Source organism: Scyliorhinus torazame, chromosome 4, assembly GCF_047496885.1.
Source record: "Scyliorhinus torazame isolate Kashiwa2021f chromosome 4, sScyTor2.1, whole genome shotgun sequence".
Taxonomy (NCBI): Eukaryota; Metazoa; Chordata; class Chondrichthyes; order Carcharhiniformes; family Scyliorhinidae; genus Scyliorhinus; species Scyliorhinus torazame.
In genome coordinates this window covers 133,694,386-133,721,319 of record NC_092710.1, presented here as the reverse complement: position 1 = coordinate 133,721,319, position 26,934 = coordinate 133,694,386, and the positions used below count along the sequence as shown (strand labels likewise).

At 49.1% G+C, this 26,934-nt stretch overlaps 1 protein-coding gene across 3 annotated transcripts in view; it reads left to right on the top strand.

Moving 5' to 3' along the window:
• dlgap2a (discs, large (Drosophila) homolog-associated protein 2a) overlaps positions 1-26,934 on the top strand; it is a 1,100,531-nt gene that overhangs the window by 1,061,114 nt on the left and 12,483 nt on the right. For all 3 annotated transcript variants that reach the window (XM_072498636.1, XM_072498634.1, XM_072498633.1), the window contains 4 exons: positions 2,697-3,055; positions 6,361-6,455; positions 11,329-11,744; positions 23,519-23,610. In XM_072498636.1, coding sequence (XP_072354737.1) covers positions 2,697-3,055; positions 6,361-6,455; positions 11,329-11,744; positions 23,519-23,610 — 962 coding nt within the window. The remainder of the gene's footprint in view (positions 1-2,696; positions 3,056-6,360; positions 6,456-11,328; positions 11,745-23,518; positions 23,611-26,934) is intronic.

Genomic DNA, 26,934 nt, shown 5'->3' with positions numbered 1-26,934 from the left:
CTGAGTCCATGGCACTTTAGGGTGGGGGTTCGTCTCCACCCATCCACTCTGAGTCACTGTCCGGTATTTCGTCTTCCTGGGTAGTGCTGTCCCGGGTACTGCTGTCCCGGGTAGTGGTGTCCTGGGTAGTGGTGTCCTGGGTAGTGGTGTCCTGGGTACTGCTGTCCCGGGTAGTGGTGTCCTGGGTAGTGGTGTCCTGGGTAGTGGTGTCCTGGGTAGTGGTGTCCTGGGTAGTGGTGTCCTGGGTAGTGGTGTCCTGGCTCGGATGTGACGGGGGCCTGTGGCTGCCCCCCTCATCGCTGGGTGGTCGCTCCCGCACGTGACGGGGGTGTCGTCTCCCTGTTGCTCCAGGTCTCTCCGTCTCCCGTGGTCTCCGAGGGGCATCCTGCGGGCGTCGCATGCTGGAGGGTCCAGGTCTCTCCGTCTCCCGTGGCCTCCGAGGGACATCCTGCGGGCGGTCTGCATCTGCGGGGATGGGTGCCTGGACGTTTGGTCCTGCGATACACAATGAAGCATGCATGGTTAGACATCAGGCAGTGATCAGGTGATACGGGGAGGGAGATATCGGGGAGGGGGGATATGGGGACGGGCTGTCGGTGGCTCACTTGCTACTGCGCCCCCGACCTCTGCATCAGCAACCTCCCGGTCCTCAGGTCCGCCAGCCAGTTCCAGGGCCCTTTCCTTGTGTTCGGTCAGTGGCCTCTCATCAGCGGGGCCTCCTGCAGTCCTCACATGCTCCCTATTGTTGTGTGCGCCCTTCTCCTGTGGGGGGGGGGGGGGTGGCAGGGGTAAAAGGCAACACTGTTAGGCAGGTATATGAATGCACGCCATCGGTTGCGCATGCATTGCAGAGGTTAAGGTTAGGGCTGGATTCACTTGGGGATATGGGGGAGGGGGGGATATGGGGGAGGGGGGATATGGGGGAGGGGGGAGGGGGTATATGGGGGAGTGGTGATATGGGGGAGGGGGGATATGGGGAAGGGGGGGATATGGGGGAGGGGGGATATGGGGGAGGGGGATATGGGGGAGGCTCACCCTGCCTGCTATGACGAGGTCGTTCACCTTCTTGTGGCACTGGGTGCCTGTCCGTGGTGTCAGGGCCACAGCGGTGACGGCCTCTGCCACTTCCCTCCACAGACGCCGGCTGTGGCGTGGGGCAACTCTGCGGCCGTGCCCGGGATACAGGGCGTCCCTCCTCTGCTCCACCGCGTCCAGGTGCGCCTCCACATCGCGTGACTCGAACCTCGGGGCTGAGCGGCGGCCAGCCATCCAGTCGGGTGTTGCGGTCGGGTGTTGCGGTCGGGTGGGGGGGAGCAGCGCGGCCTTATGAGCCGTCACGCCGTGCGGCGCGTATGACGCTGCATGGCGTGAACCACTGCGCAAGCGCGGATCCCGTTACGTCGCTGCTGGCCCATTTCGGGCCGGAGACTATCGACCCATTTTTCCGACGTGACGCAAGTCGGATTTGCGCCGTTTTTTGCGCCGATCGGCGGACTTTCCGCCGATAACGGAGAATTTCGCCCAAAATCTTTGGCCTAGAAATTTGATGGCTTGCAAAACAAGTGCCCAGACACCCAATATGGTGGATGGGTGCGGCCCGGAAGAGGGGGTTTGTGTCTGTTCATTATGTGCGAGGAAAAAGGACATCTAGAGTCCCTGAAACAGGCGTTTGGCCTTTTATATTTGCAAATTGGTATCTTATCAATTGATTGAAGCTCCTTGGCCAACCCCGGTCCTGGGTCACTGTCCGTGTAGAGTTTGCACATTCTCCCCATGTCTGCGTGGGTTTCCCCCCCACACAATCCAAAGATGTGCAGGTTAGGTGGATTGGCCACGCTAAATTGTCTCTTAATTGGAAAAATAAAATAATTGGGTACTCTAAACTTATTTTTAAAAATAAGCCCCTTGGCAAAATTATGGACAGGATCTATATGCAGTCTAAATAGCAATCCCTAAAGGGGCTGCCGGAGGCTGTTTTTCTAAAGATACCTAAGGACAGCAAGGTGGCACAGTGGTTAGCACTGCTGCCTCACGGTGCCGAGGTCTCAGGTTCGATCCCGGCTCTGGGTCACTCTCTGTCCGTATGGAGTTTGTGCATTCTCCCCGTGTTTACGTGGGTTTCGCCCACACAACCCAAAGATGTGCAGGCTAGGTGGATTGGCCACGCTAAATTGCCCCTTAATTGGAAAAAATGAATTGGGTACTCTAAATTTCTTTTTTTTTTAAATAAAGATACCTGTATGTGAAAGCTGGAGGAACAGTCCATTCCTGATTGCACCACCCCGCTTCTCCTCCACCTCTCCAGGTCACTTTCACCACTCTCCCAATTGTCCCCCTCATGATTTCCTGTTCCCTCACCACCATCTTCTCCCTCCTTTAATCGCTCCCCACTCCATGCTCGTTTCATTATTTTCCCAATTCACCCAGGGCATAGCTGAAATTGAAATCCCCTTCACCAACCATCTTCCCGGAAATGGCAAAGCAGTTATCAGCAGCTCACCAGGCTCATGTAAATAAGATCTGATGCCCGATATCAGCAGTGCCTTCGACCTTCCTATTTGGGCAGAGGAAAAGGCGACCAGATCCTTAATTTATATGTCAGATGCTCTGTGGTGAACCTTCACTGTCATGACACTCGATGTGTTTTTCCTTAGTTTTATGGTAAATACAATAACCTTCCTTCTTCTTCTCAACAGTAACTTGCACTAATTATAAAAAGACCCCGCCACCTGTACCACCACGAACCACATCCAAACCAGTGATTTCAGTGACAGCCCAGAGCAGTACAGAATCAACTCAGGATGCATATCACGAGAGCCGGGGTCAGAGGAGCTCCCCATGGCCCCAAGAAGGCAGGATCATTTATAACTCGATGGACAGCCTGGACAGTACAAAGGCAGTGAATATTGCACTGGAATCAGCTGCTGCCCAGCATCATATGATCAGTAACAGCAAAAGCAGCGCGGTTTTAACCAGAGACAAGGCCATCTTAACCTTAGATGTGGCAAAGGCAGAACAGTACCTGAAGAATCAGCGGTCCTCCATTGGGATTCAGGTAACCTGTCATTAACATCTCTTATCTGTGAAAAATTGGACACGTAACTACTGTAAATAGCCCTGAATGAGTCACACAGATTAGCTGTTCAAATGTACACCAGCATGCACTGTAATCTGCATCACAGAAAAACCAGTGCCACAGATTAAGAAAAATGAAACTCAGTATGATAACTGAAGGGAATAAAAGTTCACCTAAAATCCCATTTTATCAAATGGAACATGATAGGGGCCTTTAGTAGGTGTTTTTAAACAAGGTTTCAGACAGTAATTATTTGTTAATTAGTGTTTTATACAAGATTTATTTTAACTTTTCCCCTCTTTTACCATTGTTAGTTTTTTTTCATCCATTCATAGTTTATCTCAATCCTGTGCTGTTGCCCACTGAGGGGTTTTTCTTTGTAATGTTGTGCAAGAATCAATAGTGAATAAGCACACGCTGCCCACTCCACTGTGACTCCCATTCATGATTATCCACTCCCTCCAGAGGAGATTCTGTCTGGCCCCAGTCCATTGACAAGATAGTCAAGAATTGGAATGTGGGGAAGTCATAAAAACCACCTCGTATTCAGGTATAGATGTGAAAAGACCAGCAGACATTTTGCCGGATCTGTGCTCATACGCACTGGGTGTAGCAAATACCCCGATCAAGTAGCAGCTCCACAGGAAGTGAAGAAAAATTGCAAATTTTATCACATAGTTTTTATTTTATGTACCTCTCAATCTGAGTGGGATTTGGCAAGAAGCCAGTGAGTAGTTCAGGAGCCTGCTCTATGTCCACCAATTGTTGAAACACGGATTGCACATCCAATGAGACCAGGGTTTTTGATTTCTTCTGTTGCCTCTCACCCACTGGTAGGGATCATGACCTGAAGTGACATAATCATTTTGAGATGCTAAAACAGCAAAGCATGTTAGAGGTTAAATCTCTTTTACAGATGGTTGGTTTGTAAAATTCTTGCGATTTCATGGGAAAAATTATAATTAAAAGTATGAAAATAGTTTTCCAGTTTCTAGTTTGAAGTGATTTGCCATGACATGCTGTACATAGGGTTATTGTACTATCTATCATTTTCCTACATAGAGGACTAACTGTCAAAGTCTGAATTGTTGATGGAGTGTGTTCTGACTTGAAAGCATATTAGAGATGGGAACAGTATGATACTGAAGTGTGACTGTATGATGTCAAAATGAGAAGGCAGCGCATTAAATCCAAACAAATGGTGTTGCATGAGTTTGTCAACAACACTCGGCATTTTCTGAGAAATAGACACACAAGAGGAGGAATCAGAAGCAAATATGTTGGACTGGAAATGAGCTAATTTCAGGGCAATGAAAGGGGTCTTCAACTAAATTGTTTGGATAAAAAGACTTATGGACAGCAACAATGGCCAAAAGAAAAATTGACATAGATAAAGTTTACACGCCAGGATTAGAATGGACGTATCAAAAGCTCGAGACCTGTGGAAAATTTGAAAGGTTGACAGCAATTAGTTTACAAAAAAACAGTAATACAAAAGCAAAAAGGCAGATTGAGAAGGCAAAGAGGGTAAATGCAAGATGAATGCCGATCAACACAAAGGGAAGTGTCCTTTAAGCTTAAGAGCTGAGGGGGGACACAAATATTTGAGAGTATAAAGTTGAAAAGTCACCAATCCCAGTTGGAATGAATTTCAGAATACGAGGGGGGAGGCAATACAGAGACACAATTCATTCATCTCCACTATTCTGCAGAGGCAATAATAATCTCATAGGATTGAGTGGCTGTAATGTTATAAACCATACTCAAGGCAAAGGAAAGCAATTAAGTCAAAAATTATGGACCAGTTAGATTAACTGGTTTGTAGATAAATTTCTAGGATCCATAATAGTGGATGAAATTAGTGAACTATTGGACATGCATGGGCTAATTAAAAGCATGGATTTGTAAAGAGAAGGTTTTGATTTATTGATTGATTAATCTTTTTTTGAGGAAACCATTTTGCATAGATTAAGGAAATATGATGGATATTATATCCCTGAACCTTTAGAAGGCACCTAATAGGTGCCAGTTAAGAGCCATATTATAACAACAAAGGCACATGGTGATAAAGCACAGGGGCCTCAAGCCCTGACAATGTAACTGCTCTTTGTGTTTATATTCTGGATGTGCTTATGTGCCCTGTTTAAATTTTGTTGGTTTGGAGCTTTGGAAATTGTAGTTTGTTGAGCTGGAAGATTAATCCCAAATCAGAACCCCAAGATATGTGACCATCAACTGCATAAAACACATGTAAGCTAAAGAGAATATGGATGTACCCCTTGTATGTGGCCTTTCCAAGGGTACATGGTATTTTTCTTCATTAATCCATGGGTTGTGGGCATTGTTTGAAAGGGTAAGCAAGTACTATCAATCCCTAATTGCCCTTGGGAAGGTGGTGAGTCACTTTTTGAACCATTGCAGTCCATGTGGATGATAGGTTCTCACAGTGGTTTTAATACAACTACGTGGTTTGCTAGGCCATTTCAGAGGGCAGTTGAGCCTTTGGTGTGCAGCCATGAAGTCCAATGAAACAAAAGTTAGACAGCTGAATTAAAGCTGCTTGGATGGAAAGGTATCCAAGTGATTGGAGTCAAAGGGTTGGTTAACAATTGGAAGTTGTTTGAATTGTGGATAGTAATGGGTGCAGCTGGGATCTGCGCTGGGACTCCTTTCCCCTTTCTGTGTAATTAAACCAGTTGGCCAGATGTAGAAGAGAAACGATAATACAGTTTTCTGATAACTTTGGAAGCTTGAGAAAACCCAGAGGAATAATCAGTGGCTAGGGGGTATCGATTGGAGATTATGGCTGGAATTCTCCGGCTGCTGGGATTCTCTGATCCCGCCAGCAGGGCACCCCCACCTGCAGGTTTCCCGGCGGCATGGGGTGGCTTCAATGGAAAATTCCATTGATAAGCAGCAGGAGTAGAGAATCCCGCCGCCGCTGAGAAACACGCGGCTGGGGAACCAGAGGACCCAGCCCTATCACCGGTAGATTAAAAACAAAGTTAGATTTGTTTATTTTGATACTGAAGGTTATTTGAACATGGAGTGTTTTGTGACTGTTGAAGCAGAGTTGATGAGATCATTTAGACTGGAATTGGATAGTATTTGAAGAGGAAGAATGAATGACGGTTCGCGGAATTGGGATGAGAGTGGGTAGCACTTGAGAGTAGTAGCTTTAATGAGCTAGTACTGACAAGCATGATGGCCTGAATGATCTCCCTCAGCGCTGTAATTGTCCTGATTCTCTCACTTTTGCAATCTGACTGTATTTATTTCGGCAGGTGGATGCCGTGGAGACAGCAACAGACTCAGATACAGACAGCAGAGGCCTTCGGGAGTACCACTCAGTGGGAGTGCAGGTTGAAGATGAAAAAAGGTAATTCAAGCAAGAAATGAGTGTTTCTGCAAATTAAGCAATCTACTTTTTATTTAAACAAACAACATGCTAAACATCTGGGGGGAAAACTCAGTTGCTAAGGAGGATTAGCAAGGAAATGTAAATGGGAATGAGTTAATTCCTAGTTGTATGCCATTACAGCATTAATACCGCCTCATGCTGATTGGGAAAGATTATCAATTAAGAAGTTATGGTCAGTGCTTTTTTTTTTTCCAGCGGTTATTTGCAGTATTGAGTCAAACTCAATTACATCACCGAAGCAACTGTTGCACACTGTGTACATTCGCGACGAATGGAAGAAATAGAGGCAAAGGAAGGGCCACTAAGGCTGAACCGGACTGTTCAGAACCTAGCCATCCTATTTGCCTCCAAGCTAAGCTTCAGACCCTGTGTCCACTCCATCACCAAAATGAGTACTTTCACCTCTGTACCTATTTCCCACCCCCACCTCAGCTGAATCCCTCATCTGTGCCTTTGTAACTCTAGACCCAGCTATTCAAATGCTTTGCTGGCCAGCATTCCACCTTGCACCCTTCATAAACTTGAGATCATTCAAAATTCTGTCTGTATCTTGACTTGCATCAGCACCAATGTCGTTTGTTCACAGATTTACATGTGGTTCCTGGTGCAGCAATGTCTTAATTTAAAAATTCTCTTTATTGCTGCAAATCTGTCTGTGGCCACAAACTTCCTTTCTCTGGGCGGAATCCTACCAGCATTTGGCCAAATGTCAGGCTCAGACTGAAAACTGGCGTGTAACTCGCCAGATTCTCTCTCCAGATATTGAGCCCTTTTAAAAAAAATGAGTGGGTGTGATTTATGTCACCAGCCTGGTGAGGTGGGGCCTAATAGAGCTGGCAACCAGCTCCACAGGGATCGGGGCGCCATCTTTAAAGGGGGCCTGGGTCAGCACTGAGATCTAACAACCATCAGCCCACAACACGAAGGTATTGGGGGCTCTCCACCCCTCTCCCCCTGACATTCCCATCCCCATTCCATCCCCTCCTTCTGACAATCATCGCCGTTATTTCCCTTCCAACCCCCCCCCCAACGATCAGCACCGACATGCCCTTCCCAACTCCTCCCCCCATGACAATCTTTGGCAGCATTCCCCTCCCACCACCACCACTGAAACAGCACCAAAAATCCACTCCCCCTCAGTTCCAAACTCCCCCCCCCCCCACACATAAATGAACCCCCCCTCCCACATAGTGCAAACCTATGCCAAGTTACTGCCTGGTTATGTGCCTTTCCATAGGGGGGATGTGCCTACCTCTGCACCACTTGAGAGATTCTCTCGACTGATTCTCATTTGGCCAAACCTGTTGTGAACTTTGCCAACGTAACATCACAACATCACAAATGAATATTTCAAGACGGGGTAATCATGTGGTGGGGGTCCATTAATAATATTTAAATACACTAAAATGTATCCAAACCTCATGACATCGGTGACGAGGTGCAGGAAAAAATGGAAACACGGTTTCTCCGGAGAGAATCATGTTTCACGATTCTCTTCAGATTTTCCGCCAGCGGTGCTGATCCCGTGCGGTTAAGCTCCGATGGTAACTCTATAATAAGAACTGGGAAGCAAGTCTTGACTTCTTTGACTCCAAGTTTGTTGTGTTCAATTATCATTTCCCCAATAATAAAACAGTGCTGCCTGTGGCCCCTTTATATATTGGTGCAGTCTATTAAACAATAAGCGATGGTCCTCGGTGGGTGGCATGGTGGTTAGCACTGCTGCCTCACAGCTCCAGAGTCCTGGTTTCAATTCCGGCCTCGGACTGTCTGTGTGAAGTTTGCACTTTTCCCCCGTGTCCCGCGTGAGTTTCCTCCCGGGTGCTCCGGTTTCCTCCCACAGTCCAAAGATGTGCAGGTTGGGTGGATTGGCCATGCTAAATTGCCCCTTAGTGTCCAAAAGGTTAGGTAGGGTTACAGGGATAGGGTGGAGGCCTAGGCTGCTCTTTCCAGGAGCCGTTGCAGACCCGATGGGCTGAATGACCCCCTTCTGCACTGTAAATGTTATGATTCTATCTATGATTCAATTAAACAATTAAAACCCCAATTCCAATTTAAATGCTAGGAAATATTAATTCTTTACTAACATGTACATGGCTAGTGTGTACTCAAAACATCACCTCCGCAACCTCCACCAGCCCTAGAACCCTTCTAGTTCTTTGCACTTTTCCAGTGCATATGCAGCTTTAAGCATTATTGTAATTGCTCCATCACTGGAAGCATTAAATGCCTTTCAGTTTATCCAAATGGGCTTTACATCGTGAGGTCGCCAGTGAGGCAGGGAAATGTGAGGCTGGATTCTCCGCTATCAGTATTCTCCGTTATGTCGGCAGCTGACCCACGCCCGGGGATTTCCCGACGGAGTGGGATACCCACAATGGGAATAATCTCCATTATGTTTTTGAAAAGATCTTTACTGGTGGAAAGTTTTCTTTAAACATTTAATGGATAACATAATTGACGCAAGACACCACTATATAATTCCCCGAAGGACACCAGGATGCTGTTTAGATAATGAAAAATTAACATTGAAACATCGTTAATGCTAAGAAAACCTCACTATTCTATGAATAGGGATTAATATGGAATCCATCACACTTGTGCCAAAGCAGCAACATTTGAATAATTTATGTGAGAAATTAGTTATTTTGTTTATCAGCTGGTGGCACTAAAGCAATTCAGAATAAAATATGAAAACTAGTTCATTCCCATGTTGACAACACGGGAAGTAAAATAAATGCAGTACATCTGTAATGTTAGGTATTATTCAAAATGACAACGAAACCTGACACCGAGGATATTTTAACCCATTGAGGACTGAGAAACTCTTCCAGGCGTTTCAAAATGCAAAGTTTATTTCTCGTTCATAAGGCTAGTTGATTCCAATGGCATTGCAATATATGCAGAATTCTCATGTTGAGCATTAAAAATGAAATGAAGAAATGGCACAAAAGTAAAAGATAAGGGATGGATTCTCCAATGAGTGATGCTGCAGTCGGGATTCCCGACCGAGCAGAGAACGGAGTGCCCCCCGAAAAATGGGGTTTGGTGCTGTTGCGATGCTCCCATCTCGCGCTGGCGGCCTCCGCATTACCTACCGGCGGAATCATTTCAATTTGATTATCGGACTGGAGGACCGATCCCCTGCCATGCACTGACCCCCCCCCCCCCCAGCAGCAAATCCATCTGGCGGGCATTGGTGCAAGTTTGCCCAAGCATGCCCTTGACCCTGCGGGTCAAAGTTCCAGTGCATAACTGAGGTGCACCCAAAGCCCATCGGAGGGCCCCCCTCTCCCCAAAACACGAATCCTGTCCCGCCCCTTGCTGGTACGTAGGGACAATCTGTTCCCCCCCCCCCCCCTCGGGAGTAATGGGTCGCACCCCCACAGCATGCACGCATGGAGGTGACCCGACCCCCTCCCCTACCAACCCCCTCCCCTACCAACCTCCTCCACCAGCCACCCCCCCCCCCTCTCACGCTTGTAACAGTTGCTGCTTTAAACTCTTTTGTCTCAGGCAGATGTTGTGGAAGGGGATGTGAAAATGTAGTAATCTTTCACTGTACTGCCTGCACTGCTCTTCAGTTTTCAGGCAGGGGTGACTGATTGGGCTCTGATGGGGGTCTCTGAAGAGGGGGTCTGGGGTGGTCAGTGGAATTTCCGGTCACCCTCATGCGTGTGTGCTGTGGGAGGGGCTGGTGGCCTGCAGCCGGGCCTTAGGAGCAGGTCACCTGGTCAAAATGGCGTTCCGATACCAGAATTCCGACGGAGTCCGGGAGCTCTCCCCCCCCCCCCCCCCCCATGCATATATTTGCATGGTTAAGGAGAGAGATTGCACCTGGGCCCCAGTCTCAGCGCCAGCAGAGATCATCCCAATTCTCTGCTGGCGAGAGCACCTCGTCTCCAGAAATGCTGATCCTTCCCACCCCTCATCGGCGATATAATCAGATTTAGGTCCAGCAAAGGCGTGCACCTGATTACCATCCATTTCAAATCACTGAAATATGCCATATCATCCGGGGATGCTACATGGTTCACCCCCCCCCCCCCCCTTCCCCCCCTTCCCTCCCTCCCTCCTCGCACCGGCTGGAATCTCTACTGCTCCTCAGCAATCGGAATGACCACAACTGGAGAGCGGAGGCCAGTGCCTGGGCCCCCGAGTTGCCAGGGCCACAGGCTGGCACCCTGGCAGTGCTGATCTGGCATTGCCAGCCCGGGAGTTCCAGGTTGGTGTTTCCAGGGGGTTGGGGTCAGCGGTGATTGGGGGGGGGGGGGCAATGTTACACAAAAGTTACAACTTTGGTCAGACAGTGCTAGTTCACCCATCAAAATTCAGTCTTCCTCAAAGCAAAATGAACTTTCCGATGTGGCTGCAAAAGAACCCAATAGCTGCCACTGACAGGCTGTTCGGGTTCGCTGAAATAAAGATTAAAAAACCCCACGATACCGGTCCCATAACCAGCTCCTTAGGAAGCTGGGAGGACAGTTAATTGGCGGTAGAGTGTGTTTCCCATTCCTTCCCCTCCGTTGGCACTTGGAAAATTCCAAACTGTCCCAGAGACATCAGGATCCTGAGATGATGGGTGGAGTTTTACGGAGCCGTAAAAGGCAGTGAGCATTGAACTTGGTCGGACAGGAAAAACCCACTGCCGTAAAATTCCGGCCAACATCCCAGACCACGATTTGAAAATCACACCCTAATTGTAATGAATTCTAACGTAAGGACTATGAGTTTCAGATCTAGTAGACTGTTTATACTATATCAGATGCCAGAAGAATAAAATCATTTCCCCTGTTTATTTAGCAGCTTATACATTCATTCTGTTTTCCAGACGTGGGCGATTTAAGCGTTCAAACAGTGTGACGGCCAGTGTGCAGGCTGACCTAGAACTAGAAGGATTTCCAAGTCCAGTTGCCACTGAGGACAAGGCACTTCAGTTTGGTTCCTCATTCCAACGCCACTCTGAGCCCAGCACCCCTACCCAATATACTGCACTCAGAACTGTGCGCACACAGGGTCCGCTGGGCTACAGAGAGGATTATCGAACGCCCATTGATACATCCAATTTCCCACCACCTGATCCATGGCTGGAATCTACCCATCAAACTGTGGAAGCTGGCCGAATATCCCCTTGTCGACGGGATGGGCAATGGTTCATGAAGTTGCTGCATGCAGAAACAAAGAGGATGGAAGGATGGTGTAAGCAGATGGAGAGAGAAGCTGAGGAGAATGACCTGTCGGAAGAAAGTAAGAATACCAGCTTTTGTTTTCTTCTGCAGAATCTGTGTAACCTTCCATGAAACATGCCTCAAATTGGGTCAGGACATGCATTTAAATATTGTGCAGTTCTTGTACATTTGAAGATGAATAGGGAAATAAGATAGAGAAAATTGGAAGTAGTACAATTTAAAAACACTATTATACATAAAAGTCACCATATTCCCTTGATTTGTGCACTGTGATATGCTCAAGAATCCAATTGATCAACCACACTCTTTACAATTCCCTAACTAACTCAGACCCTTCCAAGAGTTTGCTAATTTAATCTAGTACTACAAACTCTAGAGGTTCACCCACAAACCAGGTAAAACCAATACTCACCACCATTCGACCCTGTGACAGAATTCCTAATTCAAAAGATTATTGGAGACTATGTATTAGTGCCTCTGTTATCACCTTCTCTGCGGTGGGCTGAATTTTATCCTTTCTGATCTGGTGATTTTACTATTTTAGTCTCAATAACTTGTTTAACACATAACCCATTTGAATATTTATCTCTAACAATGACTACTTGATTAACTCTCACTCCTTTCATCTTCCTCTGTAAACACCAATAATTTTGAAGCTTCTCTGCTATTCCTTCACTATCAAATTCTAGTTGCTCCCTTCATTCCTCGTTTTATAAAATCTTAAAGATTCTTAATGTGCCTTTTTGCTTTCTTTTTGTATGTTGTATTATTTAATGATATTTTTAAAATTTATTGTAACTCTCTCATTTTCCCAACGGGGTGGGATTCTCCGACACCCCCGCCGGGTCGGAGAATCGCCGGGGTTTGGCGTGAATCCCGCCCCCGCTGGCCTCCGAATTCTCCCACCCCCAAAAACTGGCGTGGCGTGAGTCGCGCCGCCCGCCTCGGAGAATGGTGGGATCCGGCGCACCTCAATGGGCCCCGGGGCCACCCGAATTCTCCGGCCCGCGATGGGCCGAAGTCCCGCCCGCCTGTAGCCTGTCCCGCCGGCGTAAATTGGAGTTGGTCCCTTACCGGCGGGACCTAGCGGTGCGGGCGGCCTCCGGGGTTATTGGGGGGTCGCGGGGGGATCTGCCCCTGTGATGGGGGTCGCGGGGGGATCTGGCCCCGGGATGTGACCCCACGGTGGCCTGGCCCGTGGTCGGGGCCCACCGATCCACGGGCGGGCCTGTGCCGTGGGGGCACTCTAATTCTTCCGCACCGGAGGCCGTGGTCATCCGCCATTCCAGGTGCGGAAGTGACTCTATGTGCACATGCGCGGGGATGACATCAGCAGACACTGACGCCCCCGCGCATGCGCCGGCCAGCGGATCCCTTCGGCCCCGGCTGGCGAGGCGCCAAAGGCCTTCCACGCCGGCCGGGCACAAACCGCTCCGGCGCCGGCCTTGCCCCTGAAGGTGCGGAGGATTCCGCACCTTTTGGGGCAAGCCGATGCCAGAGTGGTTCACGCCACTCCGTAACGCCGGGACCCCCCGCCCCGCCGGGTACGGGAGAATCCCGCCCCTGAGCTTTGACACATTCATCCAAGTTCCTTATCCATTTTGTGTTTAAATTATTTTCACTGGTTCACTGTTCATCTACTAAGCAATTAAATTAGGCTATAGGTTCCTTACTTCATGCAAATATTTTAAAGTAGTCAAACAAAATCTCTTTGCAATAAGCTAAAGAATAGCAAAGAATTAGTCACATTACAGAGTGTATATGTAGATCATGGACTAGTGGTGAAAGATATTGGGCGCAATTTAAGTCACGTTGCGCCTGATGAGGATCCGTGCGGACCGGTTAGAACGCGGGAGAGGCCCATATCGGGAACCGCACTGGGCGTCAAGCAGTTTGTAATCTACCCGGCCCACCCCTGTTGGCAGGATCCGTATCCAGCCTAGACGCGGCGCAAAGCTAATTGAGGCCAGTTAAGGGCAATCTCCAGTTCATTGGCGAGCTGGAAGCCCGGTCTAACCTTGACCTAACTGGCTCCCCAGTGAGAGGTCATGTCGGTGCCAATTAGTACTGGTGCATTGAAATGTGGGCCGGGCATCACAGCACATGGGGGAATCTCCCAGGCCATTGGAGACTCATGGGCGTTCAGGAACAGGGCAGGGTGGCACCCTGGCCCTCCCTTTGGCACCTGGGCACATTGGCACTGCCAATGTGCCTGGGTGGCACTGCCATAGTGCCTGGGCCTGCCCATGAAAGGAAGTATGAGGGGGATATGATGGGTGGAGGGGGATGAGGGGTGGGTGCGAGGGGGCCTTTGAAAGATTGGGGGTGGTTCCCAGTAGGGGGTGCTCGAAAGGGGGAGTGGGAAGGCCTGAAAAGAGGGGACCTTCAGATACCCCATCATGGGGTGTCCTCACTTGCAGGGGGGGGGGGGTAATGCTCATGTGTTTGGGAGGTGACATTAACCCTTGGGTGGGGGTGTGGGTGGCCGTCAAGCTCACTTAGAGATCAGGGCACCCTTTCAAAATGTTGGCCCGATCTCTGAGGTGCCAGTCTGGACAGAGAGTTCAGCTCCCCAGTGATGAAGATCCTTGTAAGGGTGCTAATTAATGGCCATGTTGCACTTAAGCGAGAGCACGACGAAGCCGTTATATCGCGGGAGAGGTCGAAAACGAGAACTGTTCAGGGTGCCGATCGGTTTGCGATCTAACCAGCCCACTCCCGTTTGTGAAATCATGAACCAACCTTAGCGTGGCGAGATTCCAATAATCACCATTTAAGGCTAGTCTCCATACAATTAACGGGAGCGACTCCCTATCTAATGGCCTCCCCAGCAAGTAGTCACATGGGCGCGATTAGCACACCTTTGTAAATACATGAGGCCGACGGAAGGGCTGCTGTGCAGGTTTGAGGATGTCAGTATCTATCTTCACTCCCAGGCAATGAGCTCAGGGGCACTGGGGTTGCCGCCCCGGTGCACGAGGGTGGGGGGGGGGGGGGGTCACGGGTGAGCCCGCAGGGGCCGCTATCAGTCGGGGTGTACCATATCAGCAATCGGGGGTGCACAGAGCCAAGGGATGCCTGCCCATGGCCTAGGGAGGGGGAGATGTGAGTCTCAACACCTGCGGGTCCGCCATGCCACCCTCCGAATCATGTGTTCATGTTCCGGGGGCAATCCCAGTCCCTGCCTGTCGGCCCCACCGACCACTCATAATTCCTGTTGTGATATTCAGATATCAATATACATGATCAATGTATGTAAATGTAGTAGTCATTTCAACACTAGATGGCTCACAGTCAGAAACTATAAGAACTGGTTTCCCGCCTTTTCTAAGTCAGATGATTCAGATGATGATGTGATTCAGAACAGTGAACAAGCAAGACATAGAATAGCTAGAGTAAGAGAAGTTGGAACTAGTTTGTTATAATAGTGTATAGTTAGATAGTTATCTGTATTGTACTTTAATTCTTTATTGTTTAGTATTGAATAAAAGGACTCACAGTTTATTATTTTATTACTCATTAAATAGTTCATCTTTCAACAAGCAGACTATTGGTCATTTTATCATCCTGGTGGATTCAAGAGTAATATATATATATTTTAGATAAGTAATTCTTTGAAAGATATTCCTAATTGGGAATTGGCAATCGTAGTTAAATGAGCACTTCACAGCTCCCAAGTGGATTACCATGGGTAGGCGGGCCATCTAGCATGTAGGAGTTATTGCCTGACATCCCAGTCAGACCATGGAGCTCTGCTCTGAAGTGTTCTCATGGGAGGCAGGGGTAGGGGGAGATACACTCTGGATGGGCCGGCACCGTCAGATGGGGATCCTGTGGGTGAATGAACATTGATCAGTGGGAGGGATGGTTCATTCTGTATGGAATTAATGACGCACATGCGACAGGTCATCTGGGTGGTGGCCAGTGGAACCTCACCTCTGCGCCGTATGCGAACCTCTATGTGGGTGACAGATCTGTCCTCGGTCACCTCCGCAACCTCCAGGGCCTGTTCCTCGTAGCGGGTGAGGACTCTGATGTCTGGCACCCCGCTGGCTGCTGGACTTTCTCCTGTCTATTTTGGGCCAACTTCTCCTGTGGGGACACAGAGCGGCATCGTGCGCTGCATGCGTCGTTCATCACAGGGGTGGAGCCGGTCGTTTTGGTCAGCGGGGGGGTCTGGCGAGTATGGAGGGGGCCAAGCGGAGTATGGGGCGGGTAAGGGGAGTATGAGGAGGTGGTAAGGGGAGTGCATTGGGGAATGGCGCGTATGGAGAATTTGGGAGGGGGATGGGCTGTTTCGGGGCTGCTGGCATGGGCGGGACTGCTAGACATAGATGGGCCAGGGCATGGAACAGTGCTAGGTGGGGGGGGGGGGGGGGGGGGGGGTTGCCAAGTATATGCTCTGGGGGGTGGGGTGAGCAGGGTTGGCGGTCAGGGCCGGTGCCAGGGGGCCGGTGCCAACCCACCCATGCAACCCGATGGATGCCATTGACCTTCTCACGGCACTGTGTGCTGGTCTTCCAAGTGATGGCTGCTGCCACTTCCTCCCAGGTGGCAACGGCTGCCCTGTGGCTGACCCTCTAAGACCCTAGGAGGAACAGGGCATCCCGTCTGATTTTGACCATGTCCAACAATCGGCCCAGGTTGGCTGTGCAGGAGCTGTTTAAGGGCTGGTGAGCGCGGTCGCGGCAAATCAGCTGGTGGCACAGTCATTTGCGGTGAGAAGACCGTGGAGCCTCATTAAGTGGACTAATTAACATTTTTAGCAGTGACTCTCTCGCCAGGAAGTTCGTGGCAGTTCCCGCTCTCTACCACGCTTAGAAACCTTTCCATTAAATCGCACCGTAAGTGTGGGCTAAACCAGTGAGAAAATCCCAGTGTGTGGAAAAGTGACTAAGTGTAGTTAGATAGCGGTGCAGAACTCACCGACAGAGCTGGGGAGAAACTCCCAGCAAAACCTGCCTGAAATGACACTTAGAAACATTTCGATTGGATCGCACCCATTAGTTTTCAAAAAAGCTGAAACAGAGAAATATTAGTGGTGGGAAATATAAAGCCAAGCATTTCCTCGGTCTATGTGCCAAAACATCCGAGTACCAAAGCATCATATATGGGGGTACCCCAAAGATATACTAGGGAGAACACCCGAGGTTTCTCAGTAAGATTTGCATGGCAATTACCCAGGAAGTGCAAATTTCCCTTCAGCAATTGCCCTGCACTGGGAACTATCCGTAAATTGTGATTTAAATCGCCAACTTCGGATGGTTCCAACTGTGTTGCGTCAATAGTTACCCAGAAACAGAAGAACTAAAACCACTCCGAGCTGCTGGGTAACTATTGTACAGACTCACACCAAACTCCCTTCCCCCACAGGTCGCCTCACACACCCCCGAACCCTCAGGAGACTCACCCCCCACCCTCCCCTGTTCCCTGATCTCTCCACCAGGGGTCTCCCCAACACCCACCCCTCCCCTTCCCCTGGACCCCCGCCAGGACTTCCCCCACCTCCGAGGCCTGACCCGACCGCCTCCCCCCCCCCCCTCCCAAGGCCCAACTTAATCAGACACCCCGCACTCCGTGAAATGACCCAACCCAACTGCCCCCTCCACCCCATCACCAAGGCCCAACCTAAACCCCACCTCCCCCCCCCCCCCCCCACCCCAGACTCAAATCGAGGTAAGCCATCCCTCCCTCAAGCCTTGACTCCACCAGCCCCCAACACCCCAATCTCCAAGACCCAACCCTCCCACCCCTTACCCTCCCACCCCTTTCCCTCCCCAAGATTCCATACACTTATCTTGTCAAAACCTTGAAACTTGGCTGGATCTTTACAGCAGCTTGTGCAATAAAAGGAGGGGGGGGTGCTTGGCATACTTATCTTCGACTCTACAGCCCTTATAGCTAAACCCTGGGAATGAGCTGCACTGCCAAGATCCCACCCAGCCTGAGACGGAAAGTCAGGCGAGATAGGGTTGCCTGCATTTCATGGTAAGACCTATAGAGTGGCGTGGCAATCCAACTCAATTGTCACTCCATCAGAAGTTATGGCCCAATATGTTGCTGCTGTAATTAGGAAGGATGTCCTTGTCTTGGGGTTAGATATTGGAGAGGGGAAAGTAAGTATCCTAGCAGTGTGGGAACCTTACCTTAACAGTGACCATAACATGGTTAGGTTCTTCATAAGAACTTAAAAGGAAAGAGAAAACTTAGTTTTGTAGCTCGAGGTCTAAAATTAGAAAACAGTGAAGTAATTTTGAACTTTAAAAGACGATGATATTAGCAGCTGAAGTATTGTGTGCCATATCACTAAAGGAAGGGAATTAAAGCATTATCATGTACCAGGAATTAGAATTTGGTGTTATGAAGAGACACTTTTTTTCACTGGAACTGAATTGATGGCCTCACTGAAGTCCAAAGATAATGAAACGTTATGATAAGTTCAGTTATATTGGGCTGTTCCCATTAATCGGGCAGACACTAACAGATGGTACAAATTTATGTTGATCATGAAAAGAATTAGAGGGAAGGTTGGAAGAAAATCTTTATATTGTGACTGTCATAATCCCCATAGAGACCGATAAATTTTAAAAAGGATTATGTGCTGGATTTCTCCGGCCATTGGGATTCTGTTTTCCCACTGGCAGCGCATCACCCGCCCGCAGGCTTCCCGGCGATATGGATGGCTTCAATGGGAAATCCCATTGACAAGCGGCAGTAAGAGAGAATCCCGCGGACAGCAAACAGCGCGCTGCCGAGAACCACATGGCTGGGGACTGGAGAGTCCTGGGTAGCACAGTGGGTAGCACTGTTGCTTCACAGCACCGGGGTCCCAGGTTCAATTCCCGGCTTGGGTCACTGTCTGTGCGGAGTCTGCACGTTCCCCCTGTTTCTGTGTGGGTTTCCTCTGAGTGCTCGGCTTTCCTCCTTCAAGCCCCGAAAGACGTGCTTGTTAGGTGAATTGGACATTCTGAATTCACCCTCAGTGTACCCGAACAGGCGCCAGAGCGTGACGACTAGGGAATTTTCACAGTAACTTCATTGCAGTGTGAATGTAAGCCTACTTGTGACACTAATAATTAATATGATGTTCCCAGTGACCAACTCAAAAGTTCAACAAGATTTCATGTTATATTTTTACTGTAACAAATTAAAATCAATGATTAAACATTACTTAGCAGGCAACTAATACACTTAACTATGGAAAAGTTATTCCCTATTAACTTCCCAATACAACAAAAAAAAACATGTTTATTCAGAACACCACACCCTCAACAGAAATGTAGTAAGAAAAACTCCTCCTGGTTTAACAGGATCTCTTCTCCCTGCCCCACCAGGGTGAATCTTCCAGTGTCCTTTCAAACAAATTCCTCTACACTCCATCTTCTGAGCGTACTCAAGTGGACTTCCAGTAGTAAGATGCCATCTGGTGATTCCGCGCTCTTTAACTCTCCACAAACTTCATTTCTTTGTCCTCACCAGCACTCTGCTTGGTGACTAACTTGAAAACCGTCCTTTTATCCCCCCCTTGGCATTACAGCACCTATTATGGGTCTTGTTCCCCCAAACTCCCAGGCTGACTGCCTCTGTATACAGCAAGAACAGTTATCTCCTCTTTTGTGCTATGGTGTTATAACTTGTCCCTTACTTTCAATAAGTTACAACCGGAGTTTCTGTCCCCATAGCAACTAGGTCACATGGGTTTATCTCCAGGCAGATTTCATATGTCATATCTCCTAAACACCATTTTAGTTGATTTAAAGGAGATAATTAAATGCATGTCCATTGTAATAAGTCCAGTGCTCATAACATGTTCAAGAAGAATGTAATATTGTGTGCTGCAAGCCGTTGGTGTTGTGGAGCTCATAAAGCATTTAAAAAGGCAATTGGATAGATGCTAATGGATATTGTGAGCAAGACGAGGATTGGAACTAAGCTAGGTAGTTCATATGGCAGATACCAACATAGACCTGAAGGCCTGTTGGCCTCTTTCTATCCTGTAATATTCAATTATTCTAAATTCTTGCATTATATGGCAGCGGTCAGTAATATGGGCGGGAATCTCCGACCCCCCGCCGGGTCGGAAAATCGCCGGGAGTCGGCGTGAATCCCGCCCCCGCCGGCCTCCAAATTCTCCCACCCCCTAAAAACCGGCGTGGCGTGAGTCACGCTGCCCGCCTCGGAGAATGGCGGGGTCCGGCGCGGCTCAATGGGCCCCGGGTCCGCCCGAATTCTCCGGCCTGCGATGGGCCGAAGTCCCGCCCACCTGTAGCCAGTCCCGCCAGCGTAAATTGGAGTTGGTCCCTTACCGGCGGGACCTGGCGGCGCAGGCGGCCACCGGGGTTATTGGGGGGTTGCGGGGGCATCTAGCCCCGGGATGTGCCCCCACAGTGGCCTGGCCAGCGGTCTGGGCCCACCGATCCGCAGGCGGGCCTGTGCTGTGGGGGCACTCTATTCCTTCCGCACCGGAGGCCGTGGTCACCTACCATTTCCGGTGCGGAAGTGACTCCATGTGCACATGCGCGGGGATGATGTCAGCAGACGCTGACGCTCCCGCGCATGCGCGGACCCACGCCGGCCGGTGGAGTCCCTTTGGCCCTGGATGGCGCGGCGCCAAAGGCCTTCCACGCCGGCCGGCGGGGCGCAAACCGCTCCGGCGCTGTCGTAGCCCCTGAAGGTGCGGAGGATTCCGCACCTTTGGGGCGGCCTGATGCCGGAGTGGTTCCCGCCACTCAACTGCGCAGTTTCTGCCCGCCCCGCCAATTCCCGGAGAATCTCGCCCATAATGTAGGAAAAAATGTATTCAATGGACTATATTCCTTATATTTAAAGCAAAACTTCTATCAAATCTTAAATGGACAATATCAGTCAGTTTAAAGAGATCAATATGTTACAAAATTTGCAGGAAAACTATTCACAATGTGATTGAATTGTTAATGGGACTGAAAAGAAAGTACTGTTAATAACTAGATTACCTGAATAAATTAGAGGGCGGCACGGTAGCACAGTGGTTGCTTCACAGTGCCAGGGACCCGGGTTTGATTCCCGGCTTCCTCCCACAAGTCCTTGTTAGGTGAATTGGACATTCTGAATTATCCCTCAGTGGACCAAACAGGCGCCGGAGTGTGGCAACAAAGGGCTTTTCACATTAACTTCATTGCAGTGTTAATGTAAGCCTACTTGTGACACGGATGAAGATTATTATATGATTTTAACATGTGTTTCTTTTTCAACATAAACTTGTGTAAGAGAATGAAAAGTTTTAAAGATATAAACTGAATACTCTGTAATGAAGAGATCTTTGCAGATGTTTGTAGTGGGAATATTGTTCAACATATTGTCTAGGAAGAAGCCCAGGCATGGAAATGAATTGAACACTGCTCTATCAGACAGTTCTGTGAAGTCTATTTTTGTAATAACATTTATCCTTTGTCCTTTGTGACACATAAATTCTCAATGTGCAAAACATAAATGGAACAAATTTTTAATTAATTTCCTGCATAATTTGTGTCACAGCCGCTGGATAATGATTGCTAAACCCTCTTAAGTGGTTTGTTTTAACTGAGAACTGAGTAATAATCAGCTATGAAAAGGCAGGAATTTGCCAAAAACCTTATCTGGGATTATCTGAAGAAGAATCAAAGGAAGATATAACAGGACTTTACACAGATTAATATCAATACGTTCAAAAACCGACATAGGTCCACGCACATTTTACACATTGTTGTGGTCAGTTAAGATAGTATTTTCTCAGAGTGAAATAAGGGCTGGAATTCTCCGACCATTGGGATCCCTGGTCGTCATTCTCCGACCCCCCGCCGGGTCGGAGAATGGCCGTTGGCCACCGTGAATCCCGCCCCCGCCGAAGTCTCCGGTACCCGAGATTGGGCGGGGGCGGGAATCAGGCCGCGCCGGTTGGCGGGACCCCCCCGCTCAATTCTCCGGCCCGGATGGGCCGAAGTCCCACCCAGCAATTGCCTGTCCCGCCGGCGTAAATTAAACCTGGTATTTACCGGCGGGACCAGGCGGCGTGGGCGGGCTCCAGGGTCTTGGGGGGGGCGCGGGGCGATCTGACCCCGGGGGGTGCCCCCATGGTGGCCTGGCCCGCGATCGGGGCCCACCGATCCGCGTGCGGGCCAGTGCCGTGGGGGCACTGTTTCCCTTCCGCAACGGCCTCCACCATGGCGGAGGCGGAAGTGGCTCTCCCCACTGCGCATGCGCGGGAAACTGTCAGCGGCCGCTGACGCTCCCGCGCATGCACCGCATTTCCGCGCCAGCTGGCGGGGCAACAAACGCCATTTCCGCCAGCTGGCGGGGCGGAAATTCCTCCGGCGCCGGCCTAGCCCCTCAATGTTGGGGCTCGGCCCCCAAAGATGCGGAGCATTCCGCACCTTTGTGGCGGCGCGATGCCCGTCTGATTGGTGCCGATTTGGCTGCCAGTCGGCGGACATCGCGCCGTTGGGGGAGAATTTCACCCCCTGTTCCTGCCAGCAGCGCATCCCCGCTCCTGGATTTCGCTGTATTGTGGGGTGGCTTCAATGAGAAATTCCATTGACAAACGGCAGGAGTGGAGAATCCCAGCATCAGCGAGCGCCGCGCCACCATGAAACACACGGCTGGGTGACCAGAGAATCCATCCCAAGATATTCATTATAAAACCGGGGTGTGGTTTTACTCCAAATATTTGTCTGCATTTTTTTAAAAAAATTGTTCTTGTGATGTGGGTGTCGTTGGCTGAGCCAGCATTTGTTGCGCATCCCTAATTGCCCTTGAACTGAGTAGGTTGCTAAGCTATTTCAGTGGGGAACTTAGGAGTCAACCGCATCATTGTGTGGATCAGGAGTCACATGTAGGCCAGACCGGGTAAGGATGACAGATTTCCTTCCGTGAAGGACATTAGTGAACCAGATGGGTTTTACAACAATCGACAATGTTTCATTGGCTATCGTTAGACTTTTAATTCCAGATTTTTGACTGAATTCAATTTTCACCATCTGCCCTGGTGGGATTCGAACCTGGGACCCCAGAGCATTACCCTGAACAAAGAACAAAGAAATGTACAGCACAGGAACAGGCCCTTCGGCCCTCCAAGCCCGTGCCGACCATGCTGCCCGTCTAAACTACAATCTTCTACACTTCCTGGGTCCGTATCCTTCTATTCCCATCCTATTCATATATTTGTCAAGATGCCCCTTAAATGTCCCTATCGTCCCTGCTTCCACTAGCTCCTCCGGTAGCGAGTTCCAGGCACCCACTACCCTCTGCGTAAAAAACTTGCCTCGTACATCTACTCTAAACCTTGCCCCTCTCACCTTAAACCTATGCCCCCTAGTAATTGACCCCTCTACCCTGGGGAAAAGCCTCTTACTATCCACTCTGTCTATGCCCCTCATAATTTTGTATACCTCTATCAGGTCTCCCCTCAACCTCCTTCGTTCCAGTGAGAACAAACCGAGTTTATTCAACCGCTCCTCATAGCTAATGCCCTCCATACCAGGCAACATTCTGGTAAATCTCTTCTGCACCCTCTCTAAAGCCTCCACATCCTTCTGGTAGTGTGGCGACCAGAATTGAACACTATACTCCAAGTGTGGCCTAACTAAGGTTCTATACAGCTGCAACATGACTTGCCAATTCTTATTGTGGATCTGTGGATTACTAGTCCAGTGACAATACCACCACCTCCCCATTAAAAAGCAGGAAATTAATGTGAGCCTCTGATGGAGCAGTAAAAAAATCATTAATTCGCCATCTCGCAAGCTAAGAAAAAAAATGTCAACCTAACTGGAAAGGAAATTCATTGCCTTAATATGTCGTCTTTTATCTTATCCTCAGCTTTAGGGAAAATACGGAGTGCAGTGGGCAGTGCTCAGCTTCTTATGTCTCAGAAATTCCAACAATTTTACTGGCTTTGTCAGCAGAATCTGGTAAGTACTTTTTTTTCAAAATAAACTTGTCAAAATCTACAATTCTGTCAGAACATCAGAATGTTTTTGTTTCAAATTGTTTGCAGTGTCGGCTGTTATACTATTTATTTCTTTATCACAAGCCAAGGTGTGAGTAGGATGGGTGGGATTCTTCAGTCCCCCTAGCCATGTGTTTCTAGCGGTAGGAGGTGGCGCTCCCGCTTCCGCCGCTGTCAATGGGAATTCAAAGTGCACTAGGAACTTTCTTTGCAGCTCAGAAGGCTTCCTACTGGGGCTTTCTCCATTGCTTCTTCTTCTTTAGTCGCTGGTGTAATGGTGCCAGTGTTACGGCTAAATTCAAGATAAACCTTCCATAATAAATTACCATACCGAGGAAGGATTGGAGCTCACTGATAGTTTTGGGTGAAGGGACTTTGCCTTCCAGGGGCTGTAGCCCTACCATATCAACTCAAAATCCTAGGTACGTCATATCTGAGGCTTGGAAAGTACACCTTTCGCATTTGAGGTGGACCCCCACATCACAAACACCTTTAATACTTCTTCCATGCTAGACATGAGTTCTTCAGGGGCAGTGCCAGTGACTAATATATTATCAAGGTAGACCATTAGCTTGGGGATTCCCTTAAGGTGATTTTCCAGTGTACGCTGGAAAATAGCACAGGTTCAAGCAATGCCAAACAGTAGTCTTGCATTTGGGTATTTATTGTGGCAAACATCTGAGATTCTTGTCCAATTATAGTTGCACATAGGCATGATTGAGGTTCAATTTTGAATAGGTAAGGCCCTCCTCCAGCTAGGTGTAGAGGTCTTTGATCCTGGGAATCAGGGGCGGGATTCTCCGACCCCCCGCCGGGTCGGAGAATCGCCGGGGGCTGGCGTGAATCCCGCCCCCGCCGGTTGCCGAATTCTCCGGCACCGGAGATTCGGCGGGGGCGGGAATCGCGGCGCACCGGTTGGCAGGCCCCCCCCCGGGCGATTTTCCGGCCCGGATGGGCCGAAGTCCCGCTGCTGGAATGCCTGTCCCGCCGGCGTGGATTAAACCACCTCTCTTACCAGCGGTACAAGGCGGCGCGGGCGGGCTCCGGGGTCGTGGGGGGGGGGGGGCGAGGCGATCTGGCCCCGGTGGGTGCCCCACGGTGGCCTGGCCCGCGATCGGGGCCCACCGATCCGCGGGCGGGCCTGTGCCGTGGGGGCGATCTTTTCCTTCCGCCTTCGCCATGGTCTCCACCCCCCTCCACTGCGCATGCGCGGGGATGCTGTGAGCGGCCGCTGACGCTCCCACGCATGCGCCGCCCGGCAATGTCATTTCCGCGCCAGCTGGCGGGGCACCAAAGGCCGTTCCTACCAGCTGACGGGGCGTAAATCAGTCCGGCGCGGGCCTAGCCCCTCAAGGTTAGGGCTCGGTCGCTCAAGTATTCCGCACCTTTGGGGCAGCGCGATGCCGGGCTGATTTGCGCCGTTTTTGGTGCCGGTCGGCGGACATCGTGCCGATTACGGAGAATTTCGCCCCAGATACCTATCAACCTGGGCAGCCTAATTTATGGTCCCCTTATAATCCCCACAAATCCTTATTGAACCATCTGGTTTAAGAACAGGAATTGTCTGTACCACCCACTCTGAGAACTGAACCGGCTTGATTGTACCCTGCTCTTCCAATTTCTTCAGCTCTGTTTCAACCTTCTGATACAGTTCATACATCACTGGTCCAACTCTGAAGAACTTGGGTGTTGAACCCGGATGGACATATATTTTGGCTTTGATGCCTTTAATATGGCCTAATTCCTTGTCAAAAATGTCTTCATATCTCCTTAAGACATCTTGGAGGATGCCGTTGGATATTTTGTAAATTTCCAGCCAATTGAGCCTAATCTTCTAAAACCAATCTCTTCCCATCAAGGGCAGATTGGCCACCTGCCCTTTGTACGCTATTGGTGTGTTGGTAGTTCCAAGAATCTTCAAAGTTTTCCCGGTGTACATGGAAAGCTTGGCTGTGGTACTCTTCAAAAGGCTGAGTTCCCGCACAAAGGTTTTGGAATGTCTGCTTTCCCACTAAGGTCACCAAAGCTCCGGTGTCAGTTTCCATTTTGAGGGATCTGTTTATCTTAAGACAATTTCAATCAGGGCCACCTTATTCAACCGATACATTGCGCACTCTTCTTCAGAGCTCTTCTCCACTATGTTCAGTGCCGCTGTGGACCGCTGCTGCTGTTATCTTTTTGCATTGGCGTGCGTTGCCTAGCGTGGCAACATGATTGAATGTGCCCTGTTTGTTGCATGGGGAACACACAGGGCTGGATTCTCCGGTTGCCAATGCCGAAATCGCATTCGCCAAACGGAGAATCCGTTTTGACACCGAAATCCTGGGCGGTGCCATTTTTCAGATGCTCCGTCTCCTCCAAAACGGCGTCACCTTAGTATCAATTTAGTATTTGTAAAATGTACTTGTGTTTAGAACTCGTTTTCCAATGCAAGAGTGTGCTCACCACATAGCTGCATTATCAGAGGATGAGATTTTGGATTGATTTGTGCAGCAGACTCTTGATAATTAACAAATTGATTTGAGTTTTCCAGAACTCATTGACCTGTGACTGTTGATGGTGTGTCAACCAGATGAAATTTGCAATAGGAAACAACTAATTATATCCCAGTGATTATCACACAGGCAGTTTCCATTATAAACGTGGACATCCGATTTTATAATTTATGTTAACAGGAATGCACAGAGACATAACTTTCTAGAAATTCACGAGCACCTAACCAACCAAGTGAACAGTGGAAGTGCATCGGCCACCATATTAGTATTGGCTCCTGCATAGTCCAGGACCTGTGCCCGAAACAGGCATCAGGCTGTTGCTCATGCAGAAAGGGGCCTAAAACCTTTGTTTCAAGCCCCTATTGCAGATAATCTGCCATTGTATTTAGATACTTGTCACTGTGCACATGTTCAAATCATTGCATGTATTAGAAATAATTTATCTGCCCTTGAAGTGAAATTAATGATTAGGAAAAGAGCGCAATAAAATAACTTCTGCATTTGAAACCACAGGGACAATGGAGATGGACATATAGAATCATAGAATTTACAATACAGAAGGAGGCCATTCGGCCCATCGAGTCTGCACCGGCCCTTGGAAAGAGCACCCCATCTAAGCCAATGCCTCCACCCTTATCCTTGGACACTCAGGGCAATTTATCATGGCCAGTCCGCCTGTATTTAGAAATTCCAAGATTTCTTTTACACCAATAAGTAAACCGACATTTCTTAAAATGGATATATGCATTTGCATGATGTTGTGAATTTTTAATGGCCACTGTAACTTACAG